Source organism: Vicugna pacos, chromosome 4, assembly GCF_048564905.1.
Source record: "Vicugna pacos chromosome 4, VicPac4, whole genome shotgun sequence".
Taxonomy (NCBI): domain Eukaryota; kingdom Metazoa; phylum Chordata; class Mammalia; order Artiodactyla; family Camelidae; genus Vicugna; species Vicugna pacos.
Window position 1 is genome coordinate 42,407,405 of NC_132990.1, and position 16,762 is coordinate 42,424,166.

At 43.3% G+C, this 16,762-nt stretch overlaps 2 protein-coding genes across 6 annotated transcripts in view; one reads left to right on the top strand and one right to left on the bottom strand.

Moving 5' to 3' along the window:
• GCNT1 (glucosaminyl (N-acetyl) transferase 1) overlaps nucleotides 1–16,762 on the top strand; it is a 144,597-nt gene that overhangs the window by 95,103 nt on the left and 32,732 nt on the right. The window lies entirely within an intron of this gene.
• PRUNE2 (prune homolog 2 with BCH domain) overlaps nucleotides 15,443–16,762 on the bottom strand; it is a 230,198-nt gene continuing 228,878 nt past the window's right edge. For 3 of the 4 annotated variants that reach the window (XM_072959626.1, XM_072959623.1, XM_072959622.1), the window contains one exon: nucleotides 15,443–15,656. In XM_072959626.1, coding sequence (XP_072815727.1) covers nucleotides 15,626–15,656 — 31 coding nt within the window. In that variant the 3' untranslated portion in view covers nucleotides 15,443–15,625. The remainder of the gene's footprint in view (nucleotides 15,657–16,762) is intronic. The other variant, XR_012072048.1, reaches the window with a different exon arrangement.

The window sequence follows — 16,762 nt, forward strand, 5'->3', positions numbered from 1 at the left end:
GAGTAGTATTCCATTGTGTGTGTGTGTGTGTGTGTGTGTGTGTGTGTGTGTGTGTGTGTGTGTGTGTTTGTGCACGTGCACACACACACATTCCACAACTTCTTTATCCAGTCATCTGTTGGTGGACATTTAGGTGGTTTCCTTGTCTTGGCTATTATAAATAGTGCTGTTATGAACATTGGGGTGCATGTATCTTTTCAAATTAGAGTTTTCTCCAGATATATGCCCAGTAGTGGGATTGCTGGATCATAGAATAACTATTTTTAGTTTTCTGAGGAGTTGCCATAGTATTTTCCATAGTGGCTGCACCAAATTGCATTCCCACTGACAGTGTAGGAGGATTCCCTTTTCTCCACAGTCTCCAGCATTTATTATTTGAGGAGAATACCTCATGGTTTTGATTTCCATTTCTCTGATAATTAGCGATATGAGTATCTTTTCATGTGCTTATTGGCCATCTGTATATCTTCTTTGGAAAAATGTCTATTTAGGTCTTCTGTCCATTTTTTTGATTAGGTCCTTTGTTTTTTTTTGTTATTGAATTGTATGAGCTGTTGTATATTCTGGACATTAAGCCCTTGTCAGTCTTCTCATTTGCAGATATTTCCTCCCATTCCATAGGTTGTCTTTTCCGTTTTATTTATGGTTTCCTTTGCTGTGCAAAAGCTTAAATTTGATTAGGTCCCATTTGTTTATTTTTGCTTTTCTTTCTGTTGGCTTGGGAGACTGACCTAGGAAAACATTGCCAAGATTTATGTCAGAGAATGTTTTGCTTATATCTTCTTCTAGGAGACTTACGGTGTCCTGTGTTATGTTTAAGTCTTTAAGCCATTTTGAGTTTATTTTTGTGTATGGTGTGAGGGAGTATTCTAACTTCATTCATTTACATGCAGCTGTCCAGCTATTCCAGCACTAGTTACTGAAGAGAGTGTCTTTTCTCCACTGTATATTCTTGACTCCTGTGTCAAAGATGAATTGACCATGGGTCTGTGGGCTTATTCCTGGGCTCTCTATTCGGTTCCATGGGTCCATATGTCTGCTTTTGCACCAGTACCATGCTGTTTTGATTACTGTAGCTCCATTGTATTGTCTGAAGTCTGGGAGGGTTATTCCTCCAGCTTCATTCTTTTTCTTCAGTATTGCTTTGGCAATGCTGGGTCTTTTGTGATTCCATATAAATTTTAGGGTTATTTGTTCTTGTTCTATGAAGAATGTCCTGGGTAATTTGATAAGGATCACATTAAGTCTGTAGATTGCTTTGGGTAGTATGGCCATTTTATCTAGTTGCATAACATCTTAAACCAGTTACACGAGAAAAGTTTCTAGAAAGCACTAAGAATGAATCTAAGGGGAGAACATCAGACTCCTTTCCTCACAGAGTGACAGGTCTGCTGGCAGAAGTCTTCTTGGCACCCCTAAATCCTCACCCAGACACAGGGGACATGGAGAGGCTTAAATAGGCGAAGGAAGGGAACTGTGTTTTAGGTAGCTGAGAGGGGCCCGCGAGGCAGCCCTTCAAACCATCTGCAGGCAACACGGTGGCGCTTTCTGCCATCATTGAGCACAAGAATGGGTGTCGATGTTAGAATAAAAGTTAGTTTACAAAAATAGGTGGTCGTGGTGGGCAAACTATGGCCTATGGACCACATTTTTCCAACCCTGGAATAGAGGGGAAAATTGAAAAAAAAAAAAACAACCAAAACCCCATGGACTTTGGAGACACATAGACTTGAACTCAAATCCTAGCTCTAATAAGTACTAGATACGTAGTCATATGGAGGCTAGTTGACCTCTCCAGTCCTCATTTCTCTTGAATGTACAATGGGATAGTGATACCCACCTCTAGTATAGTGACAGGGCTCTAAGATTCGATTCTAAATATAAGGACCTTAATACTATGCCTGGCACATGTAGGCACCCAACAAATACCAGTCCCTCTTCTCTACTTAGACTTTTCCATAAGCTGGCATTTTTTAACGTGTGGGTATCAATAAATACTCATTGATCCCTTGATTGATTGAGTGATCGAATGGCAGATCCCAGAGAGGCAAGATAAGAGTCAGAATGTTTCTGGAGTCCCATGTTTCTTGGAGTGATGGAGTGGGATATACTTGGGATGTTGTGTGACGTTTGGAAGTCACTGAGGAATTTGAAGACTTTCTGATTCAGTTAGGGCATCATGGTTGCAAGCAAAATAAATTGATTGGCTAGTTGAAACCAAAAGGAAATCTACTGGAAGAATCCAAGAGAAGCTGGGGAATGAGATTTGGAGCCAATGAGGCAGTTGAAGGAAGGCTCAGAAGCAGAAATTTCATTTCAGACTTGCCCTGGTTGCTAGAAAACTCTTTTTTCTTTTATATTGAAATATTGAGCTTAACATTCAAAGTCCCATGGAGTTTCCATTTTTTTCTGTAGATGGAATTAGCTTAGTTATATGCCTGTCCCTTCACTACATGAGAGAAAAAAGAGGAAGGATGTTGTTGGGCAAGGATTCTCCAGGGACTTACTGACTTCCTTAGTGGGAAAGCCGGTACCTGGTTGAGTTGAGTAATCTAGTTTGTGACCGCAATAACCACATAGGAAGAGAAAGTTCTCAGACCCAACAAAAGGCATCAGGATGATTGGGCTGAAAGGCCCCTTGTCCATCTGCTGTGGATTTCTCAGCCTTGACACTGTTGACGTTTTGGGCAGAATAATTGTTGTGAGGGGCTGTCCTGTAGAATATTAGCAGCATCCTGGTCTCCACCAAGTAGATGCCAATAGCAGGGCTCCCTCCCCCTTCCCATATCCCTGGGGTTGGGAGCAAAATCACCCCAGGTGAGAACTCGAGGGCTGGCTCCTATCCTGGGGGTCCTCGGAATGCTCTGCCTGGTTTGGTCTTATATAACCAGTCCCTCAGGGACTTGGTCAGCCCTGAGGATAGATTTACTTTAGTACCTGGGATCCACTCTGCATCCTGAGTGGATCCTATATTGTTTCAGTTACCACAAAATAGTTTAATAAATATTTTATTGTAACAGTTTCTAAATACCCCCAGATTCAGGTAAGACTTGCCTTTCTGATGGTCTAGACACTCAAAGGTGAATGCATGAATAAATGAATGAATACATGAATGGAAAAGAGGAAACGACACATCCAGTTTTATTCTGTCCACACAGTGGCTCTGGGGGATTCTGCCTCTCATATCACCAGACCTCCTGGTAACATCGGACTCAGGCTCAGCCACTTAGAACTTTTCTCACTGGAGTGTGAGGGCCAACGGGCAAAGGAAAGAGGTAGGGGAGAGGGGAGGAAGGGATACTTGTGGAATGTTGGCCTCCAAAGGGATTGAGAGAGCACCTCCTCCCCCGTGCTGACTGCTTTCAGGAGGCAGGTGGGGCTTGGCACCATGAGGTAACTTTCCCACAGTTGCTCTGTCAGGAAAGAGATGGGACCCTTGGGGAAGACAAGAGAGAAAGAGACGTGGGTAGCAGAGAGAGGAAGACTAGACAGGAAGGAAGAGACAGTGTTGCTCATGAAAGGCAGAGGTGTAGACCCACCCACTCATGACCCAGAGCTGTGGCCCGTCCACCTCTGGTCTGTGGGGTGAGTCACTCAGGGCCGCACCAACTCCCTGGTGACCCTTCCAGTGTGTCGTTTGGAAACATGTGAGGTTGGTTCCCTTTTGAAACAACAACTGCCACTGCCATCGCTGCTGTTTGTGATTAAGCTCTCTGTGCCATTGTATATATTTTCTCATTGATTCCTCCCAGAAAGTCAGTAAGACAGTGAGAGTATGGTCCCTGTTTTATGGGTGAAGATACAGAGGTTCAGAGAAGTTAACTTGACCAAGGGCAGAAACAGGATGTCGACCAAGGTCTGACTCACTGCAAGGCCTGGACTGTGGATGGTGGGGGCTTTCAAGCCTAGAACCTTCTAGCTCCAGGCCCTGGGGAAATGGAGGAGAGGAAGTGAGAGATCCTGTCATCCTAGTCCGGCTGAGACCCACTCAGATGTCTGCGCCTTCAGCTTTTTCAGCAGGACTTAACTTTTTGAACCGAACTTTGATCCAGCTTGGGAAATGCAGCCGTCTCCAAATGAAACCCTATCTCACTCTCCAGCTGGCGTATTAACTTGCTTTCCCATTTCCTCCTCCCCTCCTTGGTTGGTGGGTCAGCAGGCTACTCAGTAGCACCTTGGCCAGTGAATCAATGGAGAAGGAAAGTAAACGAAGAGAAACTTAGCTCAACTCTTGTTACCTGAGGCAGCAGCTGAAACCAATGCCCACAAAGGGGGTTTTGTATTTCCCATGAATTTAAAATGTCCCTGTCACTCATGCTACCAAGTGTCCTGAGTTGGTGATCCAAAAGAGAATGCAGTCATTGTGCAGGTGGGACAATTTATAAGGAAATACTTCACAGCACACAGTTATGCTGTAAAAACTCAACCCCAAGGAGCTAACTATTCAGCGGTTTCTTTGTTGTTCCTGCCTTGGTTGGCGGTGGGAGGAGGGGAGAAGTGGCGCTCTTGACAAGCTTGAGAGCTTGGAGGGGTGGTCCAGGGCATGCTCCCCACTCTTCTCTGTGGGTCTGAATTGTGCCCTCAACTGCCTCTGTGCTGCTTTCTCCCTCCTCATCCAAGGCTGTCCTTTCTGTACACCATGCTCCTGGTCCGAGAACGTACAAGCTTAGTTGGTGTTTTTTGTTTGTTTGTTTGTTTTGTTTTGTTATGTTTTGTTTTTGGCAGTGGCGGGGTCTGAGGGTAGAGTTAGTTTTATTTATTTAATTAACGGAGGTCCTGGGGATTGAACCCAGGATCTCACGCATGCTAGGCATGCACTCTACCACTAAGTTTGACCCTCCTTCCAAGTTTGGTTTTTAAATTTTAAAGATGTGTGTATGTCAGAGACGTACTGATAAGATGATCAGCAGCTGCTGAGCCAGTTGGCGTCCGACAAACTTGGCCTTTGGGAGGACCTTTTCTGGTGGGCTTGACCTTGAAGCTTTGGAGGAAAAGGACACCATTCCCATCAAAGGAATAGCAGGTGTCTTTTCTTTTTTTCTCTTCTTTCCCTTTCCTTTCCTTTTTTAATGCTCTCCCACACAGAGGGAGGGGAGCCACTGTTGTGTAAGAAAATACCGTATTGGTGTGCAACGCAGAGGTGCAGAGGCGCTCTGTTCCCAAGCAGAGGGGCGATTCTGGTTTAGCTGAAGAGTGAGCCTATTTCATTTCTGAGGTTGAAAGTGAAACAAGAAGATGAAGCTTCCTAATTCTGACTTAAGTTCTTTTTTAAAATTATTCTTCTTAGGAACTTCTTCAGTGTCAAAGGAATTACATTTTCCCCCTCTTCTTCTTTTAAAGATTTTCTGAAAGGTTGTTATTATTTCTCTAACTTTTTATCGTGAAGAAATCTCAAGCAAAAGTGAAGAGTCTAGTAAATCCTTCTATACTCTGGGAAAATGTAAAGCTCGCAAAATTAGGCAAATAAATGGAATTAAATAGCAAACACGGGGGAAAACAGCAGTCTCACTTTTGAATCTCAGTCGTAAAGACATGTCAGTTACACATGGACGTGTAAAGTAACAAGACTTTCATCTCTTGGGGGGAAGGGGGCTCTGTCTCTGGCCCAGCCCCCTAAAATCTGCCTTTGTGGTTTCTTTCTTGCCACAAGGATTCATGAATATACAGAGGCCTTGGATAGAAGGCAGATGAAACCTGAGATTTCACCAAAGCCTGGTAAATAGGATTTCAGAAAAGCCAGCAGGCCATCAGGTTGGTACTATCCTGGAGGATCTGCTGGTAGGCCCAAAGGAGGGAAGGCGGAGGGTGGGGGCAAACTAGAAGAAACGCTTCCAGTCACCTGGCCAGGCATAGAGTTAGCATCGAGCCAGGGAGACGGACTCTTCAGTGGTCTAGACGAGACTTTCACATACCCGCAGACCACCTGGGGAGCTTCTAAGATGCAGGTGGAGTCAGGGGGTCTTGGGGAAGCCTGAGAACCTGCATTTCTAGCAAGCTTCCAGGCAGAGCCAGCATCATGGTCTATAACCTGTGTAGGCTTACCAGGCCCTGCCCTCAGCGCCCTGAGCTTGGTTTAATGCTTTACTGTCACCTTCTTGAAATTCTTAACAATTTTTTTATTTGAACATGTGTTTGTAAGTAAAGTCTGATGGGACAACGTCGCCTGCATGAGAATGGAGGGGATGCATGTGTTGCAGCACGATCATGCGTGTCCCTGGTCTCTTGCCCCACACCATTGTACAGTATCGGAGATGACCTCCGAGTACAAAGTGCTGGTGGGAGATCTGCAAATCTCCAAGCAAGTACAGGGTAATGTGCTATGTCTGTGACTTAGGAAGGTTGAGGGAACTGACAGCCTCGGAACCAGAACATGATATGAACCAGAAAGAAAAAAGCGATGTCCTAAGAAACACGAATGGCCACGGAACCCCATTATATCCTCTTATGTTACTTCTGTATGTGAAGCCAACCACATCTGCTGAAAAATGATGCCATAGAAGGGAAGTTCCAGTTCCTTTCACTCCTTCCTTATTCATCAGGAAACAGAAAGTAGAGATTGTTGGTAGACATGTGTGCTTTTTACGAAGTAGAATAAAAACAACCGGGTTGCTTTATTCTGTGGCCACTGTTCTGCTAAGAGCAAAATACATCTTTGTGTACATTTACAAAATTACAAATTGTGTGATTCTGATGATTCCACCTATGAGTTAAAGTTCCATTTCCATTTAAAACTGGCATTACATGATAAAAAGATGAATGGGAAATCCATGCCAGTAATAAAATCTTAATATTTCTTTACTTAGAATGACATTAAATAGCGAACACAAAAAAACGGGACCATTTGAGAGGTTGAGGAAAGGGAAAACTTTTATCTTTTAGTGCCTTTCGTGTACTTTTTTCTGCCTTTGGAACAAGGGGCCCGCGTTTATTTTGCACTGGGTCACACGCATGATGGAGCTGGCCCTGCTTTTAGATCGTGCTGGTGCTCCTGGCTGACAGACCACATTGTGAAAAGTGAGAGTCTAGAGCCAGGTTTTGAAGCCAGACAGATCTGGGTTCAGTTGCAGATACTGTCATCTGCTAGTTGCCTTTGGGTTGTTAGATATTCCTTAGAGGGATATGTAAGCAAAAGGCAAAACGTTATCTTTCTGCTTCATTAATAATAGTAATTGTCTCACTTGGTATGTGATATTTCTGATGACCTACTTTCATTTCCTTATCTATACGGTGTAGGTGGTCACTCCTCCCAGATAGGATTTTAAAAGACAGCGCCCTCCTCTAAACTCTTCTTGCCCTCTGCAGTCCCTGAAGCTGAACAACGGGCCCGTTTCTTCTTTGCTGCAGTTGGTGATGGACCTTTTTTTTTTTTTCCATTAATTGACATATAGTTCATTTATAATTTTGAGTTCGTTCCTGGTGTACAGCACAGTGATTCAGTTATACATGTATATTCATTTTCACATTCTTTTTCATTATAGGTTATTACAAGTTACTGAATATAGTTCCCTGTGCTAGACAGTAGGACCTTGGTGTTTATTTTATACATAGAAGTTTGTATCTGCTGATCCCCAGCTCCTCATTTATCCACCCATCCACCTTCTCCTTTGATAACCATGAGTTTGTTTTCTATGTCTGTGAGTCCCAGTGATTGACCTTTTTGTCCCTCCGCTCGAATGCAAGCTCTCTGGGAGCCGAGTCATGCCATGCCTTTATCTGGAATCCATCCCGCACAGGCAGCTTCTACCGCAGTATCAGTGTTACTTGAATGTAGATGTTTAATATTGAATGAATGCAAATTCTCTGCTTCAGTGAAGCAAAGGAGGGCAGATTAAAAATAATTGCAGGTGCCACGGGTGAGGTTCCGCACATTCCCTCTAGATTCCTGCCGTTTGTCCCACTGTTCATGTTTTCCCTTGTCCTTTTTCCTATTCAGATCATACTTGTCCTTCAAGGATTAGCTCTGTGAGTTCTTTGTGCCACTGGAGGGTTGGACATGATCTCCTGTTCTGTTTTCTTGTAAATCCCTTGGTTCTGCCCTCCCCCGGCATCTACGCAGCCCCTCTCCTAGATGGCTGCCGTCTGTCAGGCTTTCAGGCCATGCTTTCAGTGTATGTACCTATCCTGTTGTTTATCAAACTTTTAATTAGTTAATTAATAATAATAAATTATTAATTAGTATGATATGAACTCATGGAACCTTACTTTATTCAATAGGTTATAATCTGTGAGCAGGATTATTTATTTTGAACCTCAAATTGTCCCAAATCTGGCCAGTGGGAGCCCCTTCAATTTAGCTTCTGTGATTTTTGATATGTCCCCATCAAAAGCCGTATGGACGCAGCCTTTATCAAGTGTTCAAATGAATATCACCGGGGTAAATGAGAAAAACACAAATCAGTTCTGAGTTATAGATGCCAAAGAGAGATAACCTGGCCAGCAAGAAAACCCAAATCAAGGGCCACTATACAGAATTCTGTGAGGGATTTTCCTAAGTGTCAGCATTATGAAAGTCAAGGAAAGACTGAAGAATTGTTCCAGGTTGAAGGAAACTAGAGGGATGTGACAACTAAATGCCATGTATGTTTCTGAACTGGATCCTTTTGCTTTAAAGGATATATTTCAACAGGTGAAACTTGAATGGCGTCTGTGGATTAGGTGGTAGTAATGTTTCAATGTTAACTTCCTGGTTTTGATAGTTGTATTAGGTTACAGGAAGAGAATGTCCTTGTTTGTAAGAAATATACTAAACATCCGGGGGTGAGGAGGGATTCTGTAGGCCACTTACTCTCAGATATTTCAGAAAAAGTGATTTCTTCTACTGTTCTTTCAAGTTTGAGATTGTTTTCAAAGAAAAAGTAAAACCCAGAGGGAAACTGAGCCAAGATAAGAGATGGGAAGCTTGGAAGGAGCTAGAGGTGGAGTCAAGCAGAGGATGGTGTGAAATAGCTGTGCCTGAGAGAGGAGGAGGATTAAAGAGTCTATTCAGAAGAGGGGATGGGAGAGGAAATGAGATGCTGACATGGCTGACAGAAACTAAATGTGGGGTTGGCAGTGGATTTGGACAAGTTATCAAGTTAACAGACAAAAGGCTGGGTGAGTGGGAAGATGAATAAAGAAGAGGGTGGGGAAAAAACTAATATTTATTGAATGCCTTCTGTGTATTAAGTACTAGTCTGGGCATTTAAATCCCATTTAACTCATACCTAAACCTGTAATGAGAGTCTTATCCACATTTTAAAAATGAATAAACTAAGGTTCAAAGAAGCTGAGTAGCCCAAATTAATACAACTGGTAAGCAGAGCCAGAATTTAAATCCTAATATGTGTGGTTTCAATGACAATGGGATAGCAGAAAAATGGTCTCATCAGGTCACAGCAAGGAGAGAATAAAAATTTTTCCCTCAGAGATTGGAGGGGGCACAGAGACTGAGTGAGAAAATGATGGGGGGGTGTGGAGGTTGGGATTGAAACCAGATCTTGAATAGTTTGAAGAGATGTGCTACTTGAGTCATTGGGGAAATGATTGAAAAGCAAAGAAAAGAGAAACATTGAGAAACACCGTCACTTACAGGTGGGAGGAGACAGGAGCGCAAAGAGGCTAAGAGAGTGTGGTAGGCCATCTTCCAAGAAAACATCCCATGACCCTCGCCTCCCGGCATTCACATCCCTGGGTAAGCCTCTCCCCTTGAGTGTGGGCTCGATCTGGTGACTTGCTTCTAATCAGTAGAATGCAGCAAAATTGGCAGGATGTCACGTCTGTGATCTTGCTAGCAAATTCTTTCTTGTTGGTTTCAATGAACCAAGCTGCCATGCTGAAAAGGACCATGAGGTAGAGAACTGAGGACAGCCTCCAGCTAATAGCCGGCAATGAATGAGGCCCCCTGTCTAATCTTCGAGAAACTGAATCCTGCCAACAACCATATGAATGAAATTGGAGGCAGATTCTATCCCAGTTGAACTTTGATTGAGTCTTATTCCTCTTGTGAGGGAGAGCAAAGTTAGGAGTGACCTGGGTCACCATCTTGGTGATGTCACCCCTCTTGATGGGGTCTAGTGAGAGATTTTGAGCCAACCCTGTGGTTGTGGCCTGTGAGACACCTAGAAGTGGAGGATCCAGCTGAGATGTATCTGAACTTCCACTCCATAGAAACTGAGATGATCACTGTGCTGTTTTAGGCCGCTAAGTGTGGGGAAACAGTTGATCTTCAATATCCGAGGGCTCCGTAACTCCAAATTCACCCACTCACTACAATTTATCTGTGATCCCACATCAGTGCTTCTCATGCTTTCATGGTCATTTATGGGCAGGTACAGAGCAGTGAAAACTCGAGTTGCCTGATGCGTGTGCTCCCAGCTGGGGTTGAACAAGGCCAGGCTGGGTCTTCTGGTTTCAGTTCCCATACCATAAAGTGTCGTTTTCATAGTTTACTTAGTGCTGCATTTTTGGTATTTTTGTGATTTTCGTTTTGGTGATTTCACTGTTTAAAATGGTCCCCAAGCAGAGTGCTGAAGTGCCATTGAATGTTCCTAAGTGCAAGAAGGCCATTTCTCATGGAGAATATTTGTGTATTAGATAAGCTTCGTTCAGGCATGAGTTACGTTCAGGCTTTTGGCTGTGAGTTCAGTGTTAATATATCAACAATATATATTAAAGAAAATGTACTTAAACAGAAACACATATAAAGCAAGGTTAGATATTGATCAGTTGATGGGAGTGTGACCAACGGCTTGCAGGAACCTAACCCTGTATTTCCTCTAAGAACAGTGGTTCAGTATGTACGAATTCAATGTTCTCACTGCCTGTATAGAACATAACTGCCTCAACTAATGAGAATCAACTGTAACCGATTATGTAGCAATAGATAACAAATATGGGGGAAAACAGGGCAATTCAGTTCACTGTGTCTGTGGGAGAAGCGTTCCATAAGCAGGGCATAATCAGGCAGTGAGGGTGCTGGTTTCTCACTGCGGGTAAGTGAGGTCGTGGATGGCAATTATTAGTGTCTGTCGTCTAAGTGTCACTAAAATGGTTATATATCAAAAAGAAATAATTTTGCTTGGCTAAAGAGAGGTGTTTTGATTGGATGCGAGTGAAACTCCCCAAGAAAATTAACTTCACAAGGCAGTCTCCACGCTCTGTAAAGCCCACAGCTGTTTAAGAGGTTCAGTTGAAAGCTCCACGACTGTACCGGGTGATGTGGCCCAGGGCGGGCTCCTGGCCGCTGCAGCAGCGCCGATGCCACCGACACACGGGAACAGTGCGATGACGGGAACTGTGGGAGGGAACAGCCCCTTGAGCACCTTAACGTGGCTTTTCCATAATCTGTGGCTGAAAGTTTAAGGTATTTCCATTTTATTCACCTTTAACTTCAGCCTATAAAAGGCTCTTGTTTATTTTGATTTTTAATTAGGCTCCCAGCTTCATCCGGATCCCCACTCCTACCCTTGTCCCCTGCACTCACTCTAATGAGTGCACTAAGTCATTAAATAGGTATGGGCTTTGTGTAATATGTAGCATTGCTTGTGTGTGTGGGGGGGTTAGTATTTCTGTAATTGGCACTAGGCTATACCACACTGAGTCCACTTTTCCCACCCTACCCTGATTTAAGTATGGCTCCATCAATGTGTAATTTGTTGCTTCAGACAGCTGTGTAGTATACCGGTGTGTGTCCACCACACGTTACTCATCCTTTCCCCTGGTGCCAGATGCCCAGCCTGCTGCCCATGCCCACGAGCGCGGTTAGGTAGAGAGCAGAATGAGTGTAAGCGTCCACCTTGCAGTAGCAGGCTCTTTGCTGGCCCGAAATCACTTCTCAGTCTTCTCTTGTCCTTCCTCCCTTCTTTGGGTAGAGGGCAGTAATCACAGAACTCATTCCTGGATCCTGAGGACATGTGCTCAATTTCTATAGGGCGACTTTCCATTTGGTTCCTTCAACAACTTTCTGAGAGGCAGAGGCATACATTTGCTTATTAGGTTTAAAAAAAAAAAAAAGCTCAGTGGTAATTCTCACCACTGCTTGATGGTTGTGAAAGTGAAAAAACTAAAATGGCATTTTTAAATTTAAGAATAAACATTATGCCCTGAAAAGGCAAGGGAGAGAGAAAGGAGAAGTTGACAAACTCAGATAACCACGAAATATGGAGATGCTGCCAAAGGGAAAAACTGCTCACCCAGAGGGTGAACAACACATTCCGAAAACTGAGCTCAGAGGCATGGAAGGCAGAACTGAAAAGGGAATGAAGTTTGGGTGACAAGAAAGCCAAAATTTATATTGTCTTCAAGTAACAAGTGCCAGGCTAGATTGATATATCCAGATAGACTGCTGCAAAGTGAAGCTAGAAGAAGATTCTTGCTGACACAAAGAAAGCCATAACTTGTGGAATCAATTTTTATTTCTGAATTATATAGACAGACTATATATATATATTGTTGTTACATATTTTTATATTATTAATTCACACTATTTAGGTAGAATTTATTTATTTACCAAAAGAAAGGTCTAATAGATACTTTATTCTGAGCAATCCAATACATGGTAGAAAAAACCTTTAAATATAGAAAAGATTAATTTGTGCACATCTAAATGTTCCTAAGAGAGCAAACTACCGAGGCATTGTGATCGCATGAGAGTTGCAAATATAGTACCATAACTGAAGACTCAAAATGAGACCTTACTAACACAAAGGCGCGGAGTAGGGGCTTCCTCACGGATGTCGGGGTACGTCTTAGAAGACAACCCCGCAGAACACTGTATGGCTTCAACAGGAACGTCCGGGTTTTCTTCCACCCCGTTATTGCTCTCAAACGAACTTTCTCACTCCTTGCAATATCATCTGTGTAGATTTTTGTTCTTTCTCTTAATCAGGGACCTAAGTGAATAGCAGTTGCGCTTTGAAAAAAAAACAATACCTTTGTCCCAATGACCCCTTGGTTCCCTTAACTACAAGTCTCCAGGAAAAGTGCAAACAATTCTCCGAAGTCAGAACCAAAGCAAGAACGCTCAGAATGCAAGAGCTAGATAGCTAATGTTGTGAATGTGTACATCTGTCTACCTATCTGCTTAGGGGTTATTTTCTCGGGATTCTATTTACTTGGTCTGAAATTACATGGTGGCTTTTCTGTAGCACGTGCAATTAAGTTCATTTGTCTCTTTAAGATACTAAAATAGCAGACGCCTAACTGTCAGAATGGTTATGCAGCCCATAGAATAGCCCAAACAGAACCACCCAGAAAGATGCTCATAATTTCCATGTAGGAAGATGAAGCTTCAAACAGAATACCACCTGAGTAGCCTTCCGTGAATGGGCTGGACAAGTTCAAAGAAAACGTGAATGGTGAGGCTGTTGTTGTGTCTGGCTGACTGTCACAAGAGCCTGCCCTCAACAGCGCTGTCTCCACAGGTTCACACCACCCAGCTGAGCACTGGATTCTTCATTGCTTCCTGTGTCTAGGGAGACCATGTAATTCATCTTCCAAAATGGGACACAACTGAGCGAAAGGGAGTGTGGTTAATAATTCTGCCAGGGCAGCAGTGAACAGACTGGGTGAACAAACTGGAAAAGTGGGTCATTGCACTATGTCAACACGAAGTTCTGGAAGAGGCATAATTTGGGCTGTGAAAGGTGGAGGTGGGCTATGGGAGAAGATGTGCTCCAGGAGTTCTCTCTCAGACAAGCCAGATGTTATGAGAGAAGAGACCTAAAAGAATGGTTAAACAGGATACCGAGTGGAAAGGGACTGAGAGGGGAACAGAGATAACTGTGGCTTATGGAGGAAAGGGGGCTGACTTGGGTGTAGGAGAGCATGTCTGGAAGGTGGATAGGGGACGGACATGAAGCAAATGTCAGTGAAATTCAGTCACCTGTGCAAAGATGTCTACTTCAAAGCCTTTCAAAGTTCATGACACTCAGGGCTCAGAGTGTCCCGGACCACTCTCCCAGATGTAGTCACCACCCTAAGACTATGGTGGAACCCCACTCTCTACTACCTTTCAACTTTCGCCAGCTTATTAGTGCCAGGTGGTACCGGAGACTGCGACTGGTTCCCAGGGTAAGGTCAGGACCTCAGCAATGTCTGTGAACAGCCAGAAGCCTTCTAAGCAGGCTTCGTTTGGGGTCATGTAGACACCACCTGCGCCGTGCTGCCATGGCTAGGGCTCCGTGCCCTTGTCAGCGGGCCATGTGTTTGCCTGACTGTGGATGCTCACATTTTCTTTTTGAAGAGTAAATGAGTTTGTAACCTTACTTGCACCTTCTGTTAGACCAACTCATATCTGAATACAAATGGGGAGCGGGGAAGGTTGTATGTGTTGGAGCAGGGCTCAACAAACTTCCTCTATAAGGATAGTAAGTGTTTTAGGCTCTGTGGGCCGCTCGGCCTGTCACAATTAGTCAGGTCTGCTGCTGCAGTACGAAAGCAGCCGTGGAGAATTCGTCAGCAAATTTGTGTGGCCATGTTTCCACAAAACTGTATTTACGGGGACTAGAATTTGAATAATTTTCATGGGTCATGAAATACTAAAAGTGATTTTTTTTAACCCAAAGTCTGAAAACGATTCTTGACAAGAAGGCCATCCGAAAACAGGTGGGGTGCTGGATTTGCCCACCCCTCCCTCCGCTAGAGGCCCACAGATTCTAAATCACATTGGTGTTTTAAAGGGCATGTGAAGACTATGAAGGATTATTTGCAGATAATAGTACATACTCGCATTTCATTTTAAACTAGTGGTTAGAGTGTTTTAAAGCGGATTACTTTTCATAATGCTTGTGAGAGAGAAATGCAGATAACTGAATGTCACCAAATAATGACTTTCTGAGTGGGCCACCTTCTGTTGGGTCCTTGGCACTTCAAGTGTAACATCTGGAACTAAATTTATGGCCCAAAGTGCTAACAGTTACCCGAAATGGGGACATTGATCTTTGAGTTTCTCAACGTGGAGGTCTTCAACTTTCATTGGAGAAATGATTTTTAAAAAGACCAATTCACAGAAAACATGAATTTGATAACTAAAGTTAAATTGACGTGAGTCAGGAAGCTGGCATCCTTTTGAGACACTGGAGGTGATTCATGTGGACGAGAACCAGGTGGGCACGCAGCCGAAGGCGGTGTCACACCTGTGTCTAGACTGTGGCTGTATTAAGCTAGCGGAGGACTTTAAAGGTGGACTTACTGCCACGTGGGCTCAGCTTCCCTCGGGAGCATTGAGTCCCGTGTATTTTAAACCTAAAACTGTCACCAAGGAGAAATCCAGTTAATCTACGGAAACAAATCCACTCACAGTGAACAGTGGACTGAAGTTATCTTATTGGTTAATACTAGTCTAAGGGATGAGATGCCACGGCACCAGCGGTCAATGGAATATTGATACAGAAGGTCCTACTTTCTTGCTAAGGTTCAACGCAAATCTGTGAGGCACATAATTGGCAAAATAGGAAAATACACACAATTTCATAAAGCATGTTATAAGTAAACAACTTCTCTTACTGTTTTTCCCCTTAGAAATTTAGAATGGCACCAGGTAGTGCAAAGTGGAAAGAAAGTACCATCAACCCTGTCTCTTCCAGGTAGATACGTTCCAACAGAACCACGAAGCAGAAGAGCATCCTCTTCTTCCAGCCACGGCCAGCTAGGGCTTCTCTTTCAGCTTCAGATTAATGCTTTGGAAAAAAAAAAAAGGAAGAAAAAAATGAGAAATGGAATAAGAAACGTTTAGTAATGATTTGGTGAGGCCTGTGTTTGCTTTTCTCCCCCTCAAAGGACTTACTTAAAATAAATCATGCAAGTTTCTTCTAGAAGAAAAATCTGGTAAAACACAATCCTCCCCTAGTTACTGAGGCTTTCTCTAAAATATGGACTCTGTTTATTTATTCTTTTTTACCAAACTGTTTCTGGAAGCATTTTACACCTTTCAAAATGACCTAGGAGGCAAAAGACTCATTTGCAGGCTCATTTTTAAATGAATTAAGATAATGAATATGATTGCATTTTGGAAGTCTACCTATTTTTAGTAAATAAGCTTTCCTCTTGGGGCAAATAAATGATCTGCTTGAAATATGGAACATCTGACAAACGTTAAATAGTAAGGCAGTGCCAAACAATAAAACAATGACATAAAGACAAAACAAGCTCACAACGCAACCCCAAACCAACATTTTCTAAAGCCAAAGGATTTGCCCAAAAGGGCTTAGCCTACCTAAATGAGATGCAGTCTTATAATCTAAGAAAAGCTTGTTTTAAAGAATGTCTACTGAGTTCCCAAATATCTAGAGAATAAATCTAACGTGTCTTCAGGCAACTTGTGTCTCTTCCACCTCTTGCGGACATAACACAGCTTCCTGGCACCTATCAAAGAAGAGGGCTACAGCCAGTGCACACTCAGAGGAAGGATTTCAGCCATGAATAAAGAAAAGCGCTTTGTTCAAAAAGGGCACTAGAGGAAGTATGTATGGATTTCGCTTAGATCTGCCCTCCCTCCTGAGCCTTAAAATCTGTAAGTTGCAAAAGTTACTGTGCTTTGCTTGTGGAATGAACACTGTTCATTCTCTTCACTCTGCAAATAAAGCCACTGGTACCCCGTTCTGCCAACCCATCCAGCTGACAGGAGTCAAGTCTCCTTCCTTTGAAATACCCTCAGCAATTCCACCACCTACTAGCTCTGGGGACTTGGCCAAGTTACCTTCCTTCTCTAAGTCTCCATTTCTTTATCCGTAAAATAGAACAGTCGTCGCTCGCTCACCGCTTGCTAAGAACTGGGTCTAACGTG